The 26,968-nt window shown below is 44.4% G+C and overlaps 1 protein-coding gene and 1 pseudogene across 1 annotated transcript in view; both read right to left on the bottom strand.

Moving 5' to 3' along the window:
- Positions 1-6,339: 6,339 nt before the first annotated feature.
- LOC119511320 lies at positions 6,340-6,995 on the bottom strand (annotated as a pseudogene).
- Positions 6,996-12,846: 5,851 nt separating this feature from the next.
- PARP1 (poly(ADP-ribose) polymerase 1) overlaps positions 12,847-26,968 on the bottom strand; it is a 41,854-nt gene continuing 27,732 nt past the window's right edge. The window contains exons 14-23 of the mRNA XM_037822772.1: positions 25,436-25,564; positions 21,502-21,585; positions 20,481-20,603; positions 19,767-19,895; positions 17,538-17,636; positions 16,942-17,094; positions 15,753-15,880; positions 14,930-14,991; positions 14,226-14,340; positions 12,847-13,779 (exon numbers count right to left, since the gene is read on the bottom strand). Coding sequence (XP_037678700.1) covers positions 13,698-13,779; positions 14,226-14,340; positions 14,930-14,991; positions 15,753-15,880; positions 16,942-17,094; positions 17,538-17,636; positions 19,767-19,895; positions 20,481-20,603; positions 21,502-21,585; positions 25,436-25,564 — 1,104 coding nt within the window. The 3' untranslated portion in view covers positions 12,847-13,697. The remainder of the gene's footprint in view (positions 13,780-14,225; positions 14,341-14,929; positions 14,992-15,752; positions 15,881-16,941; positions 17,095-17,537; positions 17,637-19,766; positions 19,896-20,480; positions 20,604-21,501; positions 21,586-25,435; positions 25,565-26,968) is intronic.

Below are 26,968 nucleotides of genomic sequence, written 5' to 3'. Positions count from 1 at the left end.
ATTTAGACTATGGATAATAATATCTACCTCATGAAGCCAATGTGAGGATAAAATAACATAATGTGCAATAGGATATTAAAATCAAAGTATTTAAAAATAGGTAGATATATAGATGGATGAATAGATGATAGATAAATAGAATGTAGAATGATATGGCAAATGTGGCAAAGTGTTAAAAGTTGGTGGATCTGGGTATCTGGGTGGGAGGTATGTTTGTGTTCTCTATATGGCTTTTGTATTTTCTTGAAACTGTCCTTTAAGTTTGAAATAATTTCAAAATAAAAAGTTTTAAAAATTGAAGCATTTTGTTTAGCTAATATATGTTATTAAGTAATTCCATAGTTTACATTAGGGCTCACTTTTCGTGTGGTATAGTTCTTTGGGTTTTGACAAATGCCTAATGTCATGTATCCATCATTATAGAATCTTACAAAACAGTTTCACTGCCCCCAGAATGCTGTGTGCTCCTCCTAGTCATCATCCCCTTGATACTGGAGAGCAGTGGGAGCTCTCGGAGAAATCGAGACCTCAACCAGGGGTGGATGCCATGAAGGTCCTTGATCCAGTTGCGAGAAAGAATTCAAGGACTAGTCAGTTGAAGGAGTGAGAAAGAGTTTATTATAAAGCAGAACTGCACTCAGGAAGAGGCCAGGGCTGGCGTTCAAAGGAGGAGAAGTGCCCCCAGAAGGTGGGGTTTCCCTTTTATATAGGCGAGATCTCTCCCCCTTCCTCCTGGTATGTTAATGAGGGATTTTCTGGCTGTGACCTCCTATTGGTTCTGGTTTTTATGTAAATGAGGGATGAGTGAGCTGTGGTTTTCTACTGGCTCTTTTTGGGTCTGGAGTGGAGTGAAGACTGGGTGTGCGTGGGCCAAAAGGAACTTCCTATTGTTCTGTTCTTTGCTAGTTAAGGGTTTTAGAGTCACTTCCCCGTCCCTCCTTCCCTAACTGCCTTACCTTCTTCCCCGAAACCCTGGCAAATATAGATCTTTTTAGTATTGCTTTTCCTACAATGTCATATAGTTGGCATCAAATAGTATGCAGCCTTTTCAGACTGGATTCCTTCACTTAGCAATATGCATTTAAGATTCTTCCACATATTCTGGTGGCTTGATATTTCCTTTCTTTTGATCAATGAAAAATATCCCATTGTATGGATGCAAGAATTGAAGGTTTGATAGAGATGTCAAAATACAATAGGTGTGAAAAGGAAAGGGTCTGAGAAGAGTTCCAGGACTCTTGGAACCTTCAGCTAGATGGGGGTATAAAAAGGGTCAGCATGTGGAGAGTGAGGAGCATTTCCAAAGGTTATCTTGGAAGAAAGCTGTGATGGTTAGGGTCATGTATCAACTTGGCCAGGTGATGGTACCCAGGTGTCTGGTCAAGCAAGCACTGGCCTAACCATTACTGTAAGGACATTTGTGGCTGGCTAATAAACCAGAAGGCTGGTTTATTAAATCATCAGTTAGCTGGCTTCAGCTGTGACTAATTACATCAAGGAAGGGCGTGTCTTCCACAATGAGAAAATTCAATCAGCTGGATTTAATCCAATCAGTTGAAGACTTTTAAGCAAGACAGACAGAGGACCTTCACTTCTTCAGCTAACAGCAAAGTGTTTCCTGAGGGGTTCATCAAAGTTGCCAATTTGTTTCCCAAGGAGTTCATCAAACATCTTCATTGGAGTTGCCAGTTTGCTGCCTGCCCTGTGGAATTTGGACTCTTGCATCCCCAGAGTTACGTGAGACACTTTTATAAAATCGTATACTTATAGATATCCCTTGTTGATTCTGTTTCCCTAGAGAACCCTAGCTAATACAAAAGCCAAGCAGAGAGCCCCATCCTCTCTCCCCACTAAGGGGAAGGGTGGCTTATCTCCTTGGAGGGCTTGTCTGTAACCTGTCAGTGGGGGTTACAATGGCCTGGGGTCTGTCCCCCCCTGGGAAAGACTCAGAGCTAAGTACTTTGTAGGGAGAGCTTGGAGCGCGCGATCACGATCACGGTGTGATGTCAGGGCGAGGATGTGTGAGGGATTTCTGTAGACTAGGTGTGCCCCAGCTGGGGGAGTGGCAGGGGAGAGAGCAGCCAGGGGTCCTCCTGCATCTTCTCCAGTGGGGCTGCTTACGGGGCAGAGGGAGCTGGAGGTGAATGCCCGTTTACCAAGACTGCACAGGTGACTATGGAAATAGACATGCACCTGCCAGGTGGCACCTGCCGGGTTTGAGGGAGCCACCCTCCCAGGGGCCCAGCAGGGACCTCCTGAAAAGCCGGTGAAAGCACCCTAAGAAACAGCCAGTGTCACCTGCTTGCCAGAGCAGATTAACCCGGTGGTAATGCAGGGAAAACCCTTTCCCCCAGCACTCCCCACCTTCACCTCCTTGGAGCTCTGAGACCTGCTAGAAACTAGGTCCAGAAGAGGGAGGCTGGGAATTAGAAAAGGGAGCAGCTGCTTTCCTTCTCACCACAGGCCTCTAGCCCAAAGCAGGCCCAACAGAAAGGAGGGAGGGCAAATGTTAACACTAAATCCAGCTCAGAGATTTGATTCTTATCTTGGACTGGACATTCCAATTACTGAACTGAAACTGCGTTTGAATCTTGGACTCACCGTGAGACTCTTTTGTGGAAGGGGGAGTCACGGGGCCTACAGAATTTCTATCCAGTGGCAGGAGAAAGACTGTCCCACTGAACAATTTGAAAGGGGAGTGTGGGTAAAATTCAAATTGAGAATTGAGCACGAGTTGTGCTTGTTCAAGATCCTGGCAACATAACATAGATAAAACATGTTTTGTCAACTATTCATTTGGCAGGGCTGTTACATGGGTTTTGTCCCTTGTTGCCACAAGCCAGGGCCTGGCTGGAGATATGCCAGGGATAATGCAGGACATGCCCGAGTGCGGACTGAGGGGTCAATGCCAGGGCCCTAAGGGAGCTACTGATCTTCTCAGAGACCCCACAGCCGGTGGGAGCTGGTCCCCCATGTCCTGGCTCCACAGTGGCTACCCACACGAAGAAGGCATAGAACCACCACCAGTACAACTGGAATCTAGTAGCTGCTTGGGCAAAGGATTTTGACCCCAGGCACTCCAGGACAGGATGAACCGCTGGACAAGGCCTTTGGAGTCCTCAGCAAAAACACGCCAAGGAGGAAAAGAAGAGACTGGCTGTTCCAGGGCTGTATAACAATGACCTCTGCAGTGTCAGTGAAGCCTGAGTGAGCCCGTGAGTTAGCATTATGTACCACCATTTAAACTATTCTGGGCAACCATTTCTATTTCTGTGATGGTTTACATTGTTCTTCATAAAATCATAGAATGTTAGATCTAGACGAGCCTTAGTGATTAGCTGCAGCTGTGGTTCTGAAAGTCCTCGAGGACTGCTGAGGATCTGATGGGATCTAGGGACCACACCACCCAGGAAAAAAGTGTGCATGTGCTTAAAGTTCTGCATACTCTTTTCAGGGTGAGACATTCACTCAACCACCATTCTTTATTTTTTATTTTAAATTTTATTGTGGTAACATATGCTACATAATATTTCCTATTTAACTATTTTTTGTTTTGTTTTTTTGTTTTTGTTTTAATAGAGAAGTTGTAGGCTTACAGAAAGATCATGCAGAAAATATAGAGTTCCCATATACCTGTCCCCATTTTTTTTTAACATTTTGCATTTATACTTATGTAACAAATGATGAGAGAATATTATAATTGTACTATTAACTATAGTCCATAGTTTGCATTAAGGTTCACTATTTGTGTTGTACAAACCTATGATTGTTTTTTTTTTGTTGTTGTTCTAGCAACATATATACTACCTAAAGTGTCCCCTTTGAACCACATTCATATTTATAATTCAGTGGTGTTAATTACATTCACAATGTTGTGCTACCATCACAACAATACATTACCAAAACTTTTCCATCACCCCAAGCATAAACTCTGCACCAATTAAAAATTAAGTTCTGATTCCTTATCCCCATCCCAGCCCCTAGTCACCTGTATTCTATTTTCTGACTGTATGAATTTGTTTATTCTAATTATTACATACCAGTGAGATAACAGAAGATATTCCTTTTGTGTCTTCCTTACTTCACTCAACATGTTTTCAGGATTCATCCATATTGTCACTTGTATCAAAACGTTGTTCCTTTTCACGGCTAAATAATATTCCACTGTATGTATATACTGCATTTTGTTTATCCAGTCATTGGATGATGGACATTTGGGTAGTTTCCCCCTTTTGGAAACTGAATAATGCTGCTGTGAACATCAGTGTGCAAATATCTGTTTGAGTCCCTGCTTTCGATTCTTTTGGGGATATACCTAGAAGAAGGATTGCTAGCTCGTATGGTAATTCTATACTTCACTTTCTGAAGAACTGCCAAACAGTCTTCCACAAGGGCTGCATCACTTTACATTCCCATCAACTATGAATGAGTGTTCCTATTTCTCCACATCCTCTCCAACACTTATGATTTTTTATTAATAGTAGCCATTATGGTGGGTGTGATGATGAATGAAAAGCATGTTTTCATGTACTTTTTTGGCATGCCTATATCTTCTTTGGAGAAATGTCTATTCAAGCTTTTTGACCATTTTTATATTGGGTTGTTTGTCTTTTTTGATGCTGAGTTGTAAGATTTCTCTCTATATTCTGGATATTAAACCCTTATCAGATATGTGGTTTCTAAATATTTTCTCCTATTGCATAGATTGTTGTTTTACTTTCATGATAAAAAAAATCCTTTGAGGCACAAAAGTTTTTAAATTTGATGAAGTCTCTATTTTTTCTTTTGTTGCTCTTTCTTTGGGTGTAAAGTCTAAGAAACCATTGCCTAGCACAAGGTACTGAAGACGGTTTCCTACATTTTCTTCTAGGAGTCTTATAGTCCTGGTTCTTATATTTAGGTCTTTGATCCATTTTGAGTTAATTTTTGTATATGGATATCAAGTTCTCACAGCACCATTTGTTGAAGAGACTGTTCTTTCCCAATTGAGTGGACTTTACAACTCTGTCAAATATCAATTGGCCATATGTGTGAGGGTCTATTTCTGAACTTTCAATTCAATTCCATTGGCCTATTTTGTCAGTACTGTGCTGTTTTTTTTTTTTTTTTTTAAACTGTTAAATTGTTCACCAAGTTAACCAAAAATTTTATTTTTTAAAAACAGGTAAGACCAATGTACTATGTAGTATCCATATTCATTGCAAAAATAATTACTGGAATTTTCAAAACAGCAAAGTGAATAAGCTGAATCAATTATTAGAACTATAATTTCTAACCAATATACAAATTTCATTCAAGGTCTAGGCTTGATTTCTACATAATATTATTCATATAGGTTCCCTGTGCCGATGTGCTATCAAAACAGATGTGCTGTCAAAGTTTAGCCTGGTGGTGTCTTGATGTCAAAGATGACACAGCAGTTAACCCAGAACACTGGCTTGCCACTGGAGTCCTAGAAACCAAGTTTTCTGATGTTATTCCACAAATTGCATTTCTGAAAAAGAAAATCAGGCTTTAGATTCCTCTGAAATAGGCCAGGTCCCCAAGCTTTCCAGCCCCTTGGTGCCCAGACCAAGCTCAAACATGCTTTTCCCTTATCTTTCCAAACACAACCCCAGAAACCCAAAAGGGGCTCCACCTTGGGAGTTCCATTATAGAGATTTGTAAGAACCACGCTTAATCCAATTAAAGCCAATAGATAAAATTCTTTTTTCCTTTTTGTTGTTGCTAAAATATAAGAAGTAAGAATGCATTGGTAAAGGCGAAACAATATCACTTGCATGGTTACAGAAAATAGTTCTATAAATCCCTCCTTTCAAAATTACGTTCAAAGGTGTTTAAGACCAAAGGAGGTCCTAAAAATGGTTAGTAACAGAATTTCTGTACAAGAAAAAAGCTCTTCATGTACAGTGCACTGAGACTCTGATGTGTAGAAACAAAGAAAGGCAGACCAGTAAGATCCAGCTCTCTTTTTGTAACATATATTCAAGACCTCATGGGTGTGTGTCTGGTGGGTAATAAAAGTCACTCCTTGTACTTAAAAAAAGAAGAATTAAAAAATTAAAGTCAACTTTTGTTTTAATGAAAAGTCTGAAATTGATAGCCAAGCCCTTAAAGTCCATAAGGCAAAATTTTTGTCATCGGGGTGGGGTGGGATGGTAAGATGGTAGGCACTAAAGTCTGGTCCAGCCAATTCAGGCCAGAACAGTCTCACAAATAAGGCAATCTATGGTTTCTCAGTTTGAGACTGGCACCAGAAGGGCCCACTGAGGCAAAAAAGATGCTGCCCAATGGCAAATCACCAGACAGGGCCGTGATCACAGATGGCATGACTTGGGGTCAAGGATGATGGGTGGGAAACCGTTGACCAACAACACAAAGTGAATGTCCCTGCATGTCCTGTGCATGTCTCCGATTGGCAGTTTCTGGGGTTTGGAGGTTGGTTTCTTTTGTGAGATCTTTCCCCCAATAAAAGATGCAGTGATGGAACCCTGCAGAGATGAGACCACCAAGGCAGAACCTTCACCAGGGTGGGGCTGGGTATGAGTTGAAAAGCCGAGTCCTACAAACACTTACAGATGCCCAGGGGAGCTTTGTAGTTTGGACAGTAGAGGTCCATGTGCTGCAGGGCATCGCAGCCCACTATGCACCCCAGCAGGCTGAGGCTTCCCAGGTGAGGGCTTAAGCCACATAGGAGAGCTGCATCACAATTATCTTGTTGCAGGAGGGACAACACATCTGGACCGGGGCTGCTAGGCAAACATGGCCTGCATGGCAATGGTACTGGTTTTGGGTTGGGCACCAGCTGGATGTAGTGTGCAGGGGGGTTCATGTCCTTCCCACTGGGGCCTGACACCAGCCCCATGGTCATTCTGGGCATGGGTGCTAGGCCTGGGGAAGTAACTGTTAATGGCCACCGTCTCTTCGTAGGACAGGGGCACAGTGGCAGTGGAGGAAGGACCAGCAGCCACTTGGTGTGGTCCTGGAGCCAACATTTCACCACTGCTAGGGCCATAGTTGGGCTGGGAGGTCCATGCTGTTTTGATTACTGTAGCTTTGTAGTAAGTTTTAAAATCTGGAAGTGTGAGTCCTCTAACTTCATTCTTCTATTTCAGGATGGTTTGGGCTGTTTGGGGTCCCTTATCCTTCATATAAATTTGATGATTAGCTTGTCTATTTTTGCAAAGTAGGCTGTTGGAATTGGGATTGGGATTGCATTGAATCTGTTTATCACTTGGGGCGGAACTGACATCTTAATAGTCTCCCAATCCATGAACATGGAATGTCCTTCCATTTATTTAGGTCTTCTTCGATTTCTTTCAGCAATATTTTGTAGTTTTCCATGTATAAAGTCCCTTACATCATTGGTTAAATTTATTGCTAGATATTTGATTCTTTTAGATGCTATTGTAAATGGATTTTTTTTTCTTGATTTCCTCTTCAGATTGTTCATTACTAGTGTGTAGAAGCACTCTCGATTTTTGCCTGTTGAACTTACATCCTTCCACTTTGCTGAATATGTTTATTAGCTCTAGTAGCTTTGTTGTGGATTTTTCAGGATTTTTATGTATAGAATCATATCATCTGTGAATAGGGAAAGTTTTACTTCTTTTCCGTTTTGGATGCCTTTTATTTTTCTTTCTTGCCTAATTGCTCTGGCTAGAACTTCCAGTACAATGATGAAAACCAGTGGTGACAGTGGGCATCCTTGTCTTGTTCCAGATATTAGAGGGAAGGCTTTCAGTCTTTCACCATTGAGTATGATATTAGCTGTGGGTTTTTCATATATGTTTTATTATGTTGAGAAAGTTTCCTGCTATTCCTAGTTTTCTAAGTGTTTTTACCAAGAAGTGGTGTTGGATTTTGAGAAATGCCTTTTCTGTGTCAATTCAAATGATCATGTGTTAACCATTTGTAGGTGCACAATTCAGTGGTATTTTATTACATTCACATTTTTTGTGCTACCATCACCACCATCCATCATCAAAACTTTTCCATCATCTGAAACAAAGTCTGTACCCATCAAACAATAACTTCCTATTTCCCCCCTCCTCCTAGCCCCCTGGAAACCTCTAATCTACTTTCTGTCTCAATTTGTTTATTCTAGATATTTCATGTTAAGTGGAATCATGCAATATTTGTCCTTTTGTATCTGGCTCATTTCACTCAGCATGTTTTTAAAGTTTGTCCATGTTATAGCATATATCTGAACTTCATTCCTTCTTATGACTGAATAATATTCTGTTGTATGTATATACCCCATTAAATTTTATTTTTTTTTCATCACTTAGTTGTACAGTCCTCATCACTCTCCATTTTAAACAATTCCCATGACCCAAAACACCTTGTAGCTCTTGTCAGCCTGTATTTGTCCATAGTATTTGTGTGGTACCAGTAAGGTACTCCTATTAATTATAGTCCCTAGTATGCAATACGTAGATTTTTCCCATATGCCCTTCTGATTTCAACTCTGTGCTAGTGTCCTTGGAAGTATATCATGCAAGCACCTATCTATATTTGTGGTGCTGATCTGTAGGAAACATGCCTTTAAAAACAACCCCTTTCAATCCTATTCGCCTTCAATACAGCTCTGATACTTATAATCCCATTAACAATCATCACCCCTATCCATTACCATACCTTTGAATTCGCCATCAACATATCTGAACATACTAGATTATCATTCCCCCTCACTAGCTTCTATCACTAGGTCCCCAATATTCCACATAATAAGACATTGATTTTATATTGTACAGAGTTCATAGAAGTGGTAACATACAACATACATAAGATATAAAATAAAACATACAACATACAAAAATTTTTTTTATTAGAAGTTTTAAGTTTACAGAAAAATCATGCAGAAAGTACAGAATTCCCATATTCTACCCCCTGCCAGTTTTCCCTATTATTTAACATTTTCCCTATTATTTAACACATTTAACATTATTCATCAAGAAACTGATGAAACTTTATTATTATATGTATCACATTTTGTTTATCATGTACCCTGTTGAGGGTCATTTGGGTTGTTTCCACCTTTTGGCTGTTGTGAATAATGTGACTATGAACATTGGTGTACAAATGTCTGTTTGAGCTCCTGTTTTCAGTTCTTTGCTGGGTCATATGGTAATTCTATACTTAACTTTTTGAGCAACTGCCAAGCCATTTGCCACAGCTTCAGCTGCTGTCCTTAACCCCTTTAGTCCTTGCTGGCAGAGCCTGCCTCCCCTTAAGCAGGCTGAAAATGCCAGGCATTCAATGTCCAGCCTCCCTTGTAGCTAGGGCAGGGGCAAGTGTCCCCACCCTGGCCAGTGAGATTGGGAGGAAAGTCTGCTGGAAGGATGGAGAAAAGTAAAAGTAGAATGAGGGGGCAACTTTCCTTTCCTGCCTTTAGAGGTTGGTGCCAGAAGTTCAGAAGCAGCTTTGCACCCATGGAGGGAAAGTCAAGAGAAACAGAGATGAATTAACCAATCCTGCAACTGACCACTTCTTGACAGGGAGATAAAATATGTCATTATTATTTAAGCTGTTGTTAACTGGGCCTCCCTTTTCTTATAGCTGAAAGCAGCCCACTTGATAAAAGGGGTTCTCTGGATTCCCTGCAGACCACCCAAGCATCTTCTAGGAGTGAGTGAACCCTGTTTAGGGAGCCATGAACTAAAGTCCAGTCTCCTCATTTTACCGATGTCTTCTGTGGTCCTCAGCTTCCTTCAGTGACTAGTCATCAATCTATAGAAAGGCAAAGGCAAGCTGGAATGCAGTTCCTCAAGCCACATTGGGCTCTTAACTTCCTGGGAGAATTTGTGTGATAGGCAAAGGCTTCATATATGGGGATGATGAATAAAAAACATCACACCTGAAAATACAGGTTCTCAATCTGGCTCCTCAATTACAACCTGTATGGGGATACTAGGCAGAACCTTACCTCTCTGAACCTGTTTCCACATCTGCCTACTTCATACAAGGTTATCATGAGGGAACACATGAAAGTACCAAAGTGCTACACAAATCTAGGCTCTTGCGCCATCTATGGTTAATTTCTTCCTGGTCACTGTCCTTCCACAGCATCAAAATGCAGGCCATTGCCCAGAAGTGGTTCAAAGGATGATGCAGGATGCCGAGACCGCTGCTTTCTTCTTTCATTTTGACAGACAGCAATGAGGTAAATGTGCTCAGGACACAAGGACCCTGCCCCCTGTCCGTTATCAGGGAAAGCAAGGCAGGAGCTGAGGCCACCACCTGCTCCTCACCACCCTCCATGAGCACTGTTCATCCCCAACACACAACAGCCTTCACTGCCTGCTGGCTCTATAGTTTGGGCTCTTGTTGGTTCAGGAGAGAGAAAAACTCCTTTTTAAACAGTGTATTTCTGGATTCCCTATAAAGTGCTAGGCAGACACAGAGTGCAACTCCTCAAAGCTTTGTTATTGGCTCCCAGCCAAAGTTGCACACTGGCATCTTCAAATCTAAAGAGCCCAGCCTGGCCCCTGGGTGAGTACCGCATGGCTAAAATTAGCCTGGCCATCTGCTGCGGGAGCAGCTGGGCTATTCCGAGCCCCAGCAGGCCTGCCTGGAAGTGGGCCGGGGCCTGGGTAGGACAATTGCTGGAGAGGCTGGTTGCATCATAGTCAAGGTGGATGGGGAGGAATGTGGAGGATGAAGCTACTCCAAGAGGGGAGGCCAACATCCTGGTGAGGCTCTGTGGGAGACTGAAAAAGTGGGCATGGGTCACTACTATAGCCTAGGGCTCCTCTTCCCAGGATGGCCCAACAGTTCCCTACCAAGCACAGGCTTTTGTTTTTGTTCTGTTCTCTACTTTCTCCTTTATTACCTGGGGCTTCCTGTTTGGACTCAGACTCCAGCGAAATTGTTCTCTAGGATTTCAGCAACAACGGCTAAAATTTACTGAGTGTGTTTCCTAGGTTGGGGCATCATATGTATTTTAAGAGATTAGCACACACATTCTCAAACTCTTTTAAGAGGCAGAAGTGGTGGAAACAGCATTCCTTAAAAGGTAATTCCCAATCTTTTAGAAGTTAAACAGAATTTAAGGAAAAGGAAATGAAGCTGCTTAGGGATATGTGAAATCCCTCAAGTATATCGGTGATATTTGAAAGTGTCATAAAACCAGCTGACAGGTCAAAGATAAATCATTTCTGGTAGGCAGATCTGAGTAGTGAGAAGTTTTTGGAGAAGGCCAAAGGACAATGCACCTTGTTGGCTTTCAATGTTGAATGAACTATAATCCTTATGATAAAAGATAAACATATCTGAGGTTATTTAGTTTAGTAAAAAGTATCCCGGGACTACCCGGAGGAGCGATTTGAACAGCTAACATGCAGGCTGCTGCTGGGTTTCCTTCCGTGGACTGCACAGTGCTTGAGGTTCACCCCAGGATGGAGTTCCAGACACACTGCCCTCCAACAGCTTTACAGGGGTGCACTAGAATATTGAAAGAGCTGCTCTCCTCCTCTAAAAGAGGGCAAAACAGTAAGTATAGCAAGAGAACAGCCAATGCAGAATTCACTGGTTAATACACTGGAATAATGCATGGTGCTTGTGCTTAGAACTTTTAAAAACATACTCACATGCCACTGTGAACAGTGTGGTCTGAAATATGAGCCCAGTACTGCCTTGGGCAGCTACTGCTGTCCAAGGGCATTGCCAGACAGAGGCAGGGGGGAGGCACCTGGGAGGAAGAGAGCAGCACCCCTTCTTCTCACCGAGTGCCAAGTGTCTGTATAAGGTTTTTTTTTTCCTTTTAAAATTTACTGCTTGTTTTAGCTGCTCCCCCCAAGACAGGACTTGAAGGTCTTTAAAGAAAAGCAGAATGAATACAGATAACATATTATATAACATATCATAACATATAATGTTAGGTTTCCTCTTTTAGGAGGAAAATAAGAGATTCAGAAATGATTATCTCCCTTAAGAAATCAGTTTTGGTTACAGGGAACCCATTAAACAATCATTCCAAACTAAAAATACTTTGTTTAACCAGGTCCTGTGAGGTTAGTTGCCCTTCTCTGTGCTGATAAAGGTGAATATAGAATATTTAGGATCCAGGGAGCCACAGAGCATTACTGCGCACTTGACTCATTCAGGAGTGAAGGTCCCAGGTCACAGGTGCTAAGGCTTTTCATCAAACATTAGACTGAAAAAGGGTAAGGACTCTACTGTTACCAAATTAATTTATCAGGAGTCTGTCTTTCCGAATTGACCTTGGTTCGTGTAGCCCTCAAAGTTGTTAACTGAATAAAGTCACACACACAGCTACTGTGGGATACAGCCCCACATAAACAGCTCATAAACTGCACCTCTGGTTACAATCACTTAGAATATAGCTAAACTCACAGAAAACTTAGTGTTTCAAATTTTCTCCTTTCCTGTCTTGAATGAGGTCTGTCCTTTGTTTCACTCACCACAAAAGCAAGTGTAACTTCGGGTCTGAGAGAGTTCAGTCTGCCTGTTTCCCCCTGCTCTGCTGGGGATACTCTCTGAAACCTGACCCCCGGTGTAAGGGTGATTCTAGGGTGAGATTCTCCCCAGTCTCAGCTGGTGGTGGTGCTGGGGCTGCCTTCTCTTGCCTGTGACTCCACCCTCTGGCTCACATTCCCCATTTCCCTTCTGTAAAAGGTCAGCAGTGGGAACAAGACATAGCCCTTGGCTTTCAGGGGCTTAAATGTAAACATTTAAGCATCGCTCAAATATTGGGTGGTGGTTATCAGGTGGTCGTATATGTAAAATAATCCTCCAGAGTAGAATACTATGCCAATACATTTTTATCACCACAATGTATCTGGATAAGCTGAAGAAAAATAAAAATTAACCACACTACACAAATAAAGAAGCCATTTCCATTTTAATTACAATTACTATTAGCCCTTGGGTATATCAGCAATATAATTTTAATCTGGAAGACAAAATTGCTCATAGGAGAGTCAAGATTTTCAAATACAACCTTTAATTTACTATACTATGTATCTGGAGAGCTTCCGTGTTCAAGTGTTTCTAGAAAAGGAATGCTCTTTTTGTTTCTAAGTAAGAGAAATTGTAAGTGTTCCCTCCTTTTCGTCTCCCCACACCCTCATCAAAAGAAGAAAAAAAAAAAAAAAGAAAAAGCTAAAAGGGGACAATAAGTGCAAAATAAAAGAAAACCTAATTAGTATGAAATTAGTTTTTATTTTTACCTCAAAATAAATGCCTAACATTTTTCCAAAATTAAAACTAAAAGATGAACACTTAAAAGAGAAAGGGTAGAAGCATGAAGCAAATTTTTTCCTTCCTGGGGAAACCAGTAAGGCAGATGTTCTAACGTAGTTTTTAGTTCTTCTCATAGGATGGGTCTGGGCAAAAAAAAAAAAAAAAAAAAAATACAACAAACCAAAATATAACGAAACACAAAAAAACTCCCCAACATTTCCTCTCTTGTCAGTTGTACCTCCCAGGAGAGCAAAAAATCAAAATAACCCATCCTCCCCTCAAACAGAACACAAAATGAGGGATTTGAAAAGTTTGGAAAAACCTTTTAACATGTGACCATCTGTTCATATAAAATCCTTTCTAGGGACAGTTAGTAAAGGTAATATCCACCAGCAATTCAGCGGAAGTTTCTGATGAGTCGTCAGCATACGAGCACGTCAGGTGAAGCCACACAAGAGTTGCTGGAGTGGGACTCCGCCATAGCTCAGAGTTCACCACAAGGACATCTTGAAATTGAATTTCAGTTTCAGCAGATACTTCAGGTTTACCTGAGCAATGTCGTAGACAATGTACCTAGAGGGGAAGCACGTCAAGGAGCAAATGGTTTGACAAGAGAAGAGTGCCCTCACTGGCACCAGCCCAAGGGCAGGCAGAAGTCTCCAAACCTGGCAGTGTTCTGTGCCAGCCTGGAAGATATTCTAACGGCTTCTTCATGGGGCTGGGAAGCCCAAACTTCCCCAGTCACTGGCCTTCCCAGGTTCAAAAAGGGCAGATAAATTTTCTTTGGACACTGGGGAAAGGGGATCATACCCCACAAACCAGTCTTAACAAGTGGAGAGTCAGATCTCTCACCCAGTCAGTTTAAGACGGGTCCATTTAGGGGAAATATTCACCATGAGACACACTATATAGGGTAGTCTCCAATAGCAGTTGGACCCAGATAAACTGACCACAAATAAGCAATTCTATAGCCCCAGATGACTCTTGCAAGCACACACAGCAAACTCATAAAAGGATACTCATTATACAGTAGACAGGTGTCATTAACACCAGATGAAATCCCATTCCCAAGAGGAACCTCTACACCATCCAGAGTAATACTTGCTGAAGGGTCAGGGGTCGTTTTGCCCAAACCTGCAAAGCAAGTGGAATTGATAGAGCATGACAATAGATATTGAAAACATTTCAGGAAGATTAGATCTATCTCATGTGGGGTCCTTATGCTCATTTTAAAGCCATACGAATCCCACACTCTGTCCTTCTTCCAGATATGAAACTGTAGGCTATAAACCAAAGTTCCCAAGGTGTCAGCCTTAACTGATTTTAATGAGAAGAGTGGTAGCCCCCTAATGGGTTACATTTCTGCTGAACAGAATTCCAAAGCAGTCACTTCAATCAGGTAACTGGAGGCCTTAAATCACCATGTGCTATGAACTTCAGCCATCTGAGAGACTCCAGGTGCCACTAAGTCATGAACCCCTCCTCCTGGCAGTAGCTAAGAGTCAGGCTAAAACTCAAGGCCTCCCCTGGCTGCTGGTGCTTGCACCAAGCTCCTCCTATGGTATTTGTTCTAATAGCTGCAGTCAAAAAGAGCAAAACTGTTCTTAATGAACTTCAAGCTGTTGAAGAGCTAGCCACAGGGATGTGCCTTTTGGGGAAAGGAGGATCTCTCCCTGGGTTGTACAGGGTGCCTGAAGTCGAAGCAGCAGCTTTGAAACATTACCTTTGACACTGTGCTTGCCCTTGGGTAACTTGCTGATATGCGAAGCATGCTTCAGCTCATACCTATTCAAGAAAGGACAGCCTGAGAAGATCCTCCAAGAACAATGGGCTCTCAGATCAACAGTTTGATTAGTAGAATAAGGTCATGTGAAAAGATGGGGTAAATGCCCACGGAACCCAGTCCCTGATCACTGCTTTGTGCTCCCTCCTACTCTGGCTCCAGAAGCTGAAGGTGAAATTTTTTTTGTATACAGTTTGTGCCCAATGATCATACCATGAGTCCCTTTTCCAAGGAAAGGTTTTGTGAGAGACTACTGGGAGGTGTCTGTCCAACCCCCAATCATCTCCAGAGCCCTGGTCTACTACACGACCCTGCTCTTTTGGTAACAGTTGATAGGACCAGGGTGGACACTGATTGAAGCTGGGCCAGAGTTCCTCTGTGGGGAATTCAGAACTGGGACTAGAATTCCATTAAATCTGGGCTGGTCTCAAACAGAAAATGTAAATATCTGGGGAGTTACTGGGTGGTCATCCTTTATGCAATTCAACCTTTCTGCTTTCTGGTGCACAGAAAGAAAAGACGCAGCCTTGATTCCTGATTCTTTTCAGTTCCTGAGACCTGGCTATACTCCTGCCCTTGAGTTCTGTGAAGCATTCTTATATCTTGAACTGTGGTTTCTGTGCTAATCAAAGAGTCCTATCTAATGGGTCCAGAAAATGGTGGGGAAATTCCAGAGTCATCTCTTCAACAAGGGCAATTCTTCCTGCAGCCCACTCCATTTGTCCCATCAGGTACCACCAGTCCCAAAACCAGGGTTACTCACATATTCCCAAGAGCAACTTCCCCCAGCAGGATCAAGCCTATCGGATCTCCCTGGGATGTGTGGCAATAGTTGGCACTCTTGGAGACCATGTCGGCAAAATAGATTCCTTTACCAAACATATAGCCTGTCTGCAGGATTGGAAAAGGGACAGTTGAAAACCTTCCACCAGGGAGTCAGGAGCACTGGTTATTCACTGAGCGCCTCCCCGAGGCAGGTGCCATGCGGAGGGCTGCGATGCCACTTTCAGCTCTCACAATGCCCCTGGCAAGGTGGGCATCCAGAGGCTCAAGGTCAAGGGCCACACTGTTCAAGACCGGGCCCTCCCAGATACTGAGTGTCCTCAAGAAGTTAACTTCTTGGGACCCACTTCTCTATTCTCTGAACTGGGGGAAATAACGTCATGGGTTCTGTTGTGAAGAATAAATGAGTTAATCAATGTTACTTAGACTAGTGCCAGGCATATGTAAATACCCAGTAAGTATTGGCTATTATTTTTGTCTCCTATTATAAGTGAAATGTGAGGTTCAGAAACCAGGTAATTTGTCTGAGTCACACATGACTGCACAGCACCAGCCAGAGCCATTAAACCTCTTTGCTCCTCACAGTTAACAACTGTGTACCAAGGGGCTTGGGAGCCCCCCGTCCACCTCTAAGTTCCTGTCCAGCTGTTCCCTTCTCTAATCCAGCAGGTGATGTAACAATCCCTCTGGATAGGGCTTTACTCTTCAATGTTTATTACCACATTTATTGACTAAGAGCCTGAGCTCACAGAGGGAGCCGGGCTGAGAGGTGGCAGAGCCAGAATGGAACTCAGCTTGGCCTGTGGCCAAGTCTGTCCTTTCCATGTCACCTTATCCAGTTAGCATTTCACAGCAGGGCCCGGACCCTTTACTTCTTTTGTTTCAGGAATTATATTGGATATACATGCAGCTAGGCCATCAACAGGGTCAGGAAAATGAAGGGTCAGGAAAATGAAGGGGGGGCCAAGGCCGAGGATCTGGAGGAAGGCTGTCTGGCAATAGTCACCCATATTGGCCAAAGCTGAGCCAATATCTCTCTCTCTCAAGGACCCTTATTCACTGGGCTGTGCACTTCTCACCTCAGTATCTATAAAGCTCTTTATGGGGAAAACTGCAGAGGTGGGTACTGCCCACTCCCCAACCCCAACCTCCCTGGGCCAGATGCATACCACAGGCGCTTCGGGTGGTGCTATCCGGAGACCCTGGGACAGGATGCCAGCAAAGTTGGTGGCTCTGGACCCGTGCCACAGCAACCTTCGGTTATGGAGCTGCTTGAAGGGCTTGTAGCGCTGGGTCTCCCCTTCACGCTCTATCCTAAAGATCTGGTTGGGGTAATAGGTAAAGGCGATAAAGGGAGTCATCTGTTAATCTGGTTAATGGAAAGATCTGACCAGACATGGGAAAACTGACTAGCTGTCCCTAGAGCTAAGAATTTCAGGTTGCAGTATGTAAGATATTTTCAATCAGGCTGGGATGGAGTAACATGACTTCTCAAGGTCCCATCCAGTAGAGGCTAGCTATTAAAATTAATATGTTTAGTATATTTTCTGATTCTAAAACTGCTACGTTTGGGTAGGAAATATCCTCTAAAACATAATAAAAAAGCCACCCCCAAACTAAAAGACCACTAATTTTTCTGCTCAACAGACAAATGAGTCATTTCCTCTGGTTATTTAAAGCAAAGGAAACTGCTCTTTCCCTCCCAGGCCTGGTTGGAGGAGTGAGTGGGGAACATAAAAGGGGGTGGGGGAGAAGGGGGTCTTACATCAACAACTTCCAAGTCGTAGGCATTGTGTGTGGTTGCGTGAGTGTTCTTAACGTACTTTCTGATGATCTCGGCTTCTTCGGAATCTCTGTCAACCACCTAGAAGAAAGGGTCTCAGGATTAGAGCAAAGCGGGCCCTGGGAGACCCAGGTCAGCACCACACTCCTTAGGGAAGCCCAGACGGGCCCAGAGCAGACCCAGGGCCATCTGTTTCACTTCCCTGGGTTGCTAGAAGATCCCAGATCTTCCTTTTCATCTTAAAATGCTAAGCTTTGGGATATCAGGATAGCTAGAAATATGGGGCTCCCTATCTGTGAACAGGGATGCTCCCAGAACAAGAAACTGGCAGTTCAGTTCATGGTAAGTTAAAACACAATGGGCCCACTCTCTCTAGCTAAGCCAACTCAGTAGGTGAACTCCCTGCCCTCCCCGCTACGTGGGATCTGACTCCCAGGGGTGTAAATCTCTCTGGCAACATGGGATATGACTCCCAGGGATGAATCTGGACCCGGCATCGTGGGATTGAGAATATCTTCTTGACCAAAAGGGGGATGTGAAATGAAACAAAATACAGTTTCTGTGGCTGAGAGATTCCAAATCGAGTTGAGAAGTCACTCTGGTAGACATTCTTACACACTATATAGATAACCATTTTTAGGTTTTAATGTATTGGAATAGCTAGAATTAAATATCTGAAACTATCAAACTCCAACCCAGAAGACTTGACTCTTGAAGACGATTGTGTGACAATGTAGCTTACAAGGGGTGACAGTGTGATTACGAAAACCTTGTGGATCGCACTCCCTTTATCCAGTGTATGGATGGATGAGTAGATAAATGGGGACAAAAGCGAAATGAAAAATAGGGTGGGATGGGGGGGATGATTTGGGTGTTTTTTTTTATTTTTATTTTTTATTCTTATTCTGATTCTTTCTGGTATAAGGAAAATGTTCAAAAATAGATTGGGGTGATGAATGCATAACTATATGATGGTCCTGTGAACAGCTGATTGTACACCATGGATGACTGTATGATATGTGAATATATCTCAATAAAACTGAATTTAATTAAACAAACAAACAAACAAACAAAAACAAAACATGATGGGCCCAGAAGACATCACACAGCCAGGACTGTTCTCTTCAATCTGTGAAGACTTGCAGTTAGAAGTGGCAAGGATCCAGTCAACTGCAGGGGCTTGAGGACATTCACTTCTGAATCCTCAGGGCCAAGCATACTGTGCCCAGCTCAGAGCTTATGCCCAATAAACAATTACCAAACAGTTGATCTAACCTATGCTGATTAAACACGAGAGCGTTACAAAGAGGCTACATTCTCTTATATCCATTCTCTGATTCTTACTCAAAGTTCAGAAACTCTAGGAATCCAGCAGAGACACTGCCTCCTAACTAAAAGGTCTCAGAACTGTGAATTGTGAAAATGACCCCTTTAAAAAGAACCATGCCTACGGCTTGCCCATCAAGCAAGTACCCCACTGACAAAGAAAGCGGCATTTGGTGTCTTATCCTCCTTGGCATCACAGACCTATGCTCTACCCAAGCAGAAAGTAAAGGCTCTTTTCAGTGACGTAAACGCACTGTCCCAGGCACAACAGAATCTAGTGCACTGTAACCCTGTAACACCTCAGGGGAGGCAGGGGTCGAGAAAAGTAAGGCACAGGCTCAAGCTCAGAGCAAGCCAGGAGCTGAGGCAGACATCTGTCCTCTGGCTGGCCTTAGGCAGGGTGATTTCCGCCTGGCTGTTCAAAACACCGAAGTTCAAGGATTGTGCATGTGCCAACACAGACCACTTTAAGACCCAAGTGTTATGTTTTTATGATGTTGCCATCAGGCATTTCCATTTCTGAAATGGGATACTGATAAAAAGCTTTCTAATGATCATGTCAGGGTCCCCCCAACAGAGCCTCTTCCTTAATTAAGGGGGAAAAAAGAGAACTCTCTGTAAGGCCCTTCAAAACTCAGTTTCTATGTTAAACCGAGGCTCTGAATGAGAAGCTTTTCTTGCAAATTATTTACAGGTGAAATGCCTTGAGGTTCTCCAAGAACCCACAGTAGCAACATCTGGGGACCTGTTAGAAAAGCAAATCCTTGGGCTCCAGCAATCTGTTTTTCAACAAGCTCTCCAGGTGACCCGATGCACAATCAAGTGTGGGGACCACTGCTCTCTTGGTGAGTGGTGATGATGCTTTAGAGAGGACTCTTGTTTTACCTTAATGTCAGTTTTAAGCTTCTCATAGTTGACATCGATGGGGTCCTTGCTGCTATCCTCAGACCCACCCCTGAGCAAACTGTAGGCCACCTCGATGTCCAGCAAGTTGTCCAGCATTTCTACCTTGGCCTGCGCAAGCAAGAGAGAAGACCGTGGGCTAAGTACCAAGGTGAGGGAGAAAGGCTCCCCTAGGTCTGTCACAGAGAATCCACATGCAGGTAGTGTTTTATGCAGAATGAATCAAGCAGAGACACTGACAGAAGGATCTCCAGCAGGAGGGCCAGCTGCCAGCTCACAGGGATGGCTCATATGGATTTCCTGGAGTGGTAATGAGGGCTTGCTCCCTGGGAGAGGACCTTTACTAAAGACAGAACAAATTGTCCTGAATCAGCAGCTATTATCTCCCCTTTGAGGCAAAGAGGGAGATTGGGGAGGAAGATGATGTTAGCAGGAAGAGGACTGCCCTCTCTAACTGCTCTCTCCCCCAGACTGATACGGTAAAGCAAGGGCAGGAAAAAGAGTAGCTGTTCTCCTTTGTGGTTTCTTCCACCTATGTGGGTGGAACCCCCCCCCCCAAAAAAAACAGGGGCATGGAGCCAGGCTACCCAGCGCGGTCTCTGTGCTTTGGGTTCATAACGTGGAAGGGCAACGCTAGGGGGCAACATCCCAGACCCACACCCAGTAGACCTGTGGTTCCCTGCAGAACCCGGCTACCTGCACGCTGTCTGCGTTGTTCAGGAGTGGAGGCTTCTTCATCCCAAAGTCGTGGGGGATCAGGGTGTAGAAGCGATTTGAGAGATCCAGGATCTGGGAGTCACTGGTGCCCTGGGAAACGGCCTGCAGGGGAGGGAGGGGGGAGCACGGGCAGAGACAGCAGCCCCAGCCCCAGATGTGGCCAGGTTTCTCCTCTAGAGGATGGGTGCCAGAGCTGAGTCCGGAGCTAGACCACTGTATGCGTGAGCCAGGACAGGCAGGAAAATGACCAGACCACCTTCTTGTTGCCACTGCCTCCTCCACCCCACCCCCAAGCAGAGGCAGGCTCCCCATCCTCAAACAGCGCAGCTCAACACACAAGGGGCTTCTTATATAACATCTCACTTTTATACAAAGAACTGCATAAGCATTAAAATAAAATACCACTATGGAAAATGTTAATTGTAGAATCTAGTTGGTGGGCTTATGGGTATTTGCTGTACAATCCTTTAAGCTTTCTGTATGTTTGAAAATTTTTCATAATGAAATTACTTAATATTCAGCCAAGGCCCCCTTCATCCACTGACCTTCATCTCAGAGGTGAGGAATTAGTTTTCACTGCCCCTGGAGGTCCAGGTGGCCAGGCACAATCAGCTAAAGCTCCCCTTACTGCCAGTGCCAATCAGTGCTCTATACACAGAAGGAGCTCAATAAATGCACAGAGATGGAGGAGCTGGGCCACTGGAACACCAAGTATTTGGCAGACAGTGCTAGATGGCCACAGGATGGTAAAGGGGCAATGGACCAGCACCCTGTGGGCCAGGAGCCCTGAGTCGCCTTCTCACTATGACACAGACTTCACCAATTAGTTTTACTTCCATCATGGACTGTGGTTCAATTCTTCTATTTTGTTTGTGAGCCCTAAGTAACTGCTGCCAAGCCTAACAAGGAGGTCTGCCAGGGGAATGTGGCCTTGGAGAACCACTGGATAGCCACGGGAGGTTCTTCCAGATGACAGAGGAGAGATCACCCCCTTGCTTACCTGCTGGACCTCACTGAGGATGGAGTACGCGGCCTGGATCTGCCGTTTGCTCAGCTTCCCCAAGGGCATCTTCTGAAGGTCAATCTGAGGGGGGGGGGGAGGGGGGTTCCTCTTTGAAAGCTGGGCATCACATCGTGTGTGAGGGGAGAGCTGGGCCAAGTGCACCCTCAGGTCTCTTGGGCCCCAGATGGAAGCAGTCAGAAGCCTGCCCAGTCTGCCTGTTCTACAGGGTGAGCTTCCCCAACCTGACTGCAGGGGAGAGGAGTATCAAAGATTCCTGCTCACTTCCTTTACCACTGGGATGAGCCAATGAGGACTCCCCAACCCCCATGGTCAGTGTGAAACTCGGCCCTTCTGGAAGAAGATACAGCATAATTGCTGTCCAACTCCAATGTAAGGATAAGGGCCAGTTGGTCTGGCTCCCCTTGTAAACTCCTCCCTACCATCCTCCCAGGTGGCCTTCCCTGGGGTCCCAGAGCCAAGGAGTGAATGTACACTTCCCTGGGTTCCAGGCCAGAAAAACAGTTAACTATACAGAGGTGGAAATTATTTAATTTAAAGGATACACAGCTGGACATATGTATGTAAATTCGAATCAATACTGTCCCTTTCAAATCAGTCACCCCAAAAGGTTAAATATTTGTTCCAACAATATTACTACAGCTCATAACTACTGTCAAGAGAGTCAGGATGCTATAGTGGAAAAAGCATGAGCTTTGCAGCTGAAGGCCTCACCACTAGTGGGCTAGTGATGCATCCAAACTGAGCTTTGGTTTCCCATTTGTAAAATGCAGCTATCTTCCTCAAAATGTGACCTAGATCCCTCTCCCTTTGTGAGTGACCATGTCTGTGCTGCTTGCTCAGCCCTGGGACCACCCTGTGCTCAAACGTCTACCAGGGCCCCCACAGTCTGCATCATGAGACGCTTGTCTCCGGCATTCCCATTAGACTCCTCTGAGCTCTCTGGGGGCTGACAGCATATCTTACCTATCTTAGCATCTCCAGCACCCCTGAAAGGCCTGGAACAAAGATGAAGCTGAACAAGCATTTCAGAAATGGAACTTTGTGAGGATTAAATAAGATGATTGGAAAAGTGCTTGTAGTTCATAAGACACCAACCAGGGATCAGCAGTCATTGATTCTGGTAAAAACCATGGGCTGGGGCATACCCTCTTCTCTGTACCCTCAAGAATAGAAATTCTCCATCCTGAGGGTAGATCTGCTTTCTGGATTCAATATTTGGAGCCAAGCCTGGGGAAAGAGGTGGATCATCTATTTTGGGCCAAGAACAATGTACAATGGAACAACACAGTGACTTCCATATGTATTATAAATTAGCTCTGAAAGCAATTCTAAAGAAGGAACCCCAAAGAAGTTTCTATCAAGGGCAACAAGACCAGGGTAAATGGAGATTCTGAAGGGAGCAACATTCCTTCAGTTGTGCAATTCTGGTATTTAAAAGAGAAAAGATCTAGTCTCCCTAATCTATACCCCTCCCCCAACCTATACCCCTGAACTGACAAGAACAAGAGAAGGGCTAAATCAACACCAACAGCCTCACTCCTGGACAAGCAGCTCCCCATATGGGCACTGTCAATGCGGGAGAGGAGCACTGTGTCCACAGAAGTTCCATTAGGGAGAAAGTGAAAAAGGAAGACACCCCAAGTTCAGGGACCCATGAGCCATGGGTGCAACCAGAGGGAAGCTTCTAGGGCTGAGGCCTGATTGCAGCACATCTCCACATGCCCTGAGTGCCCAGTCCTCATTCGTCTCTGGCTCTCAGGATTCACCTTCCTCAGAGGGAGCCCAAGGTTGCTCTGGCTGGGGATAAAGCACCCCAGGTGACCATGCTTACCTACCCATATGGTTACCCCAACCCCACCTGGAACCCCTTGGGCTAGAAGTCAACATCTTCACTCTCCACATACTTTGTGCAGGCTTCTTTATAGCCTGTTCTAGCAACAGGGCCCCTGGTCCTTTCCTTCCTGGTAAACTAGTTACATCCCACAGGAAGGGACTTGGGTCTGAGAATAGTTGAGAACTTCTCTGAATCACGGGTAAAGCAGAGTATGAGAAGTTGGAAGTTCCTTTTCAAACATTAATGAATCTGAGAGCCTCTTCTCTTGCTCCCTTCCCTTCTCTCTCTTTCACATGTGCCTACATTGGGAAGCCCAACTACAAGCCATTCAAATTAGTTAGACCTCGCAGACTGCAGGCCAAGTCAGAAGTCAAGCTAGATATTGTGGTAGTTTGGAACTGTATGTACCCTGGAAAATCGTGTTCTTAAAGGTGATCCATTCCTGTGGGTGTGAACCCATTGTAAGTAGGATCTTTTGATAAGGTTACTTTAGTTAAGGCATGGCCCAGGGTGGTCCTTAATCTTTTTACTGGAGTCCTTTTTAAGAAAATGAATTTCAGATAGAGACAGAGAAAGCCACAGGAGCAAGAGGCTGAAAGCAATGAGATCTGGAAGAGAAGGGAGAGACCAACAGACTCCGCCATGTGCCTTGCCATGTAGCAGAGGGGCCCAGGATCGCCGGCAGCCAGTCTTTGGAAAGAAAGCAGTGCCTTGATGATGCCTTTATTTGGACATTTTCACAGCCCCCAAACTGTAAGCTTGTAAGCTAATAAATTCCCATTGTTAAAAGCCAACCCATTTTATGGTATCTGCTTTTGGCAGCCCAGCAAACTAAAACATAAATCTGTTTGAACCAGTAGACTAAACAAGTCCTGGCCATTTGCAAACCCGTTAGATGACATCTAGGATATAACTCAGCAGTCTGTTTTCTAACAGCTCCTGACAGGGGGCCTTCTGGTAAGATGCTGGGGATGGGGACTGGACGTGAGGGACTGATGCCTACTGGAATTAAGAACAAAGAGATGGCAGTGATTTTTACCTCCCAGGTCCTGACCCGTCCCCACTCCAGGCTGGCCAGTGGCCTCTATGAAGTTCATGGGAAGGAGCAGGACTAGTCTGGAGAGTGCAACCCTGCAGAAAAGGGATGGAATGGAGTCTTGCCTTCTTCACTGGGGTCCTAGGAGCCCAGGATAAGTGGAATGACCAACCCACCCCAGCTGCTTGTTTTTCAGAGCAGCCTGAGGCTTCCTGGCTGAGCAGTTGGGGACAGAAGGGGGAAGGGGGGAGAAAAGCGTGTGTTTGCAGAGGCGATACAAACCGGTCACAAGTTGAGGCCAAGCACCCCTCTGAAGTGCTGCCAGAGAAGAGGCTGCCGAGCAGCACCTGGCACCATCTCTGCTCCAAAGGCCCCCAGGGTCAGCACTCGGCAAACTGATGCCAGAACCAGCAAGAATAAGGGGCCCTTCTGCCCTCAACTCCCAGGGAAAGAGCAGAGATGAGAGGGAGGAAAAACAGCGAATGCTTAGACTCAGCCCGCAGTCCCTGCCATTCTGCTTTGGGCAGGAGCATGACTAATCCAACAACCATCAGCTCCTCTCCCTCTTCCTTCAAAACAGCTGGTAAGAATTTTATTTGATGAAGCAAGGTTCACCCTCTGTCAGTGCTGGACATAGCAGTTTTCTTTTACTGTAAGAGGGCTAAGCCTTGGACTTCTCGACATTCCAGTTGGCCCATTTGGTTTGGCCACGAAAGAACCACACCTATGCACCCTGTGCACAGCAACAAGGGGCAAAGTGGCAAGAAAAGTGCAAGGGGGACTGGGGACCCAAGGGACAGCTCACTACAACACACCATGCATTTCACAGCAAATCAAATGACCCTCCACAAAAGAGCCAGCAATATAGGCCCTGGCACTCCAGGGCTGAGGAAGAGGCAAGTGAAGCTGACATATATGTAAAAGGTTTTCTGTTTTTGAGAAAGAAAGAAACCAAATAGTTATGGAGCTCTTCAACAGGCCGGCACTCAGATCATCATCCTCAGCAAATGCTCACAGATAAAATAATAAAGTGCAATAACCTCATACTCCACCATGGCTTTCTTCATACTTTCCACATCAAAGATCATCTTAATGAGATCCTGAACTGGCTTGGGGAGTCTGGACTTGGTGCCAGGGTTTACTGTCAGCTTCTTCACTGCCTCTTCATCCTTGAGGAAAAAGGCATGGGAAAAAGTAAATCCTTAAGAAAGACCCAATTAAATAATCCAAGCAAATTGGGGGTGGTGGAGGTGGCAGTGAGGGGGTAGGGTGGTGTTGGGGTGCAGATAAAGGATATAGAATGGAGTATCACCAGCAAAAAAACTGTGTTGTAAAAGGGTTTGGGCAGTGGTTTCCAGGAGGAGTGAGCATGAGTCTGCATGTGGTCCAGGTACTTCGGATGCACCCCACAGTCCTCTCGACTGCTCCAGTGTCTTATTCCAGCCTCTGTGGCAGCACCCAGCTCTGAGGGGCTCTGACCTGAAGGTGCTCATGCTCCCTCATGCTCTCACCACCTCCTACTCATACCTCTCACTTGGGACTGCTGATGCCCTGACTGGGGAGCTGCCAGGGCCCATTCCTGCACAACCCAAGGGCTGAAGAGTGATGATGGCAAACCCTGGCCTCAGGGGCACTGGACTGATGTATAATTCTTTCCCCTTTCTCTTGTACTTCCTCATCTAAGGGCCAGTTGCTGAAGACTGCGTTTATATGGCTTTTTCATATAGTGCCAAAGGATCAAGCCATAGTTCCATGTACAGCCAGCCAGTTTGACAGCATCAGAGTGCATCCTTGTATTAACTTTTGCTCTTCCCTGTCTTACTCCTGCTCTCTGGGATTGCACTTCCTGATAAACTATTAGCACATGAGACTATACCTCTGCTTTCTGGAGAATCCAGGTTAAGCCAAGATCACACTGTATTGGAATTGCTTTAATGACCTCACTTTTACTTGAACTCCAAGAGGGCAGGGACTGTTTATCACTGTACCCTTAGAAATAATATGATTGATATTTGTTTCAAGTGAGGACAACTGGATTGGGCACTGATGCTGGAACCTGCCTGGCTTAACAAAGCTGCAGAGCTAAGCTGTGCTGTGTTGGTGCTCATGGCTAGAATTTCTACCATTAGAGTGGATCTGCTCCTAATGTTGAAACATGATCTTAAAGTTTTTTATTCTCTGAGTATAACTTTATTGGAGGAAAAATTATGTGTTAAAAAAGCCTTATTTAAATACATAGACCCCCCATGACCCAGGAAACCCATTTCTAATGGAAATAATCATAGAGGTACACAAATATCTTTATCAGTGTCACGATAGCAAATACCTGGAAATAATCTAAATGCCTACAGGAAAGGGAAGTTTGGATAAACTATGAATTTTGGCCCACCCAAAGGATGGAATTCTCTACAGCCTTAAAAAACGATGCTCTAGACTGGAGCATTTAATACAGTGGCTGCTAGGGACACATGGCTACTGAGGTTTTGAAGTGTGGCCAGTCTGAATTGAGTTGCACTCTCATACCAGATTTCAAGGACTTAGTGTAAATAGACTGTAAAATATCTCATTAAAAA

This window comes from Choloepus didactylus, chromosome 2 (genome assembly GCF_015220235.1).
Source record: "Choloepus didactylus isolate mChoDid1 chromosome 2, mChoDid1.pri, whole genome shotgun sequence".
NCBI lineage: Eukaryota > Metazoa > Chordata > Mammalia > Pilosa > Megalonychidae > Choloepus > Choloepus didactylus.
The sequence above is the reverse complement of the archived record's forward strand: the minus strand, read 5'-3'. Positions and strand labels throughout refer to the sequence as shown.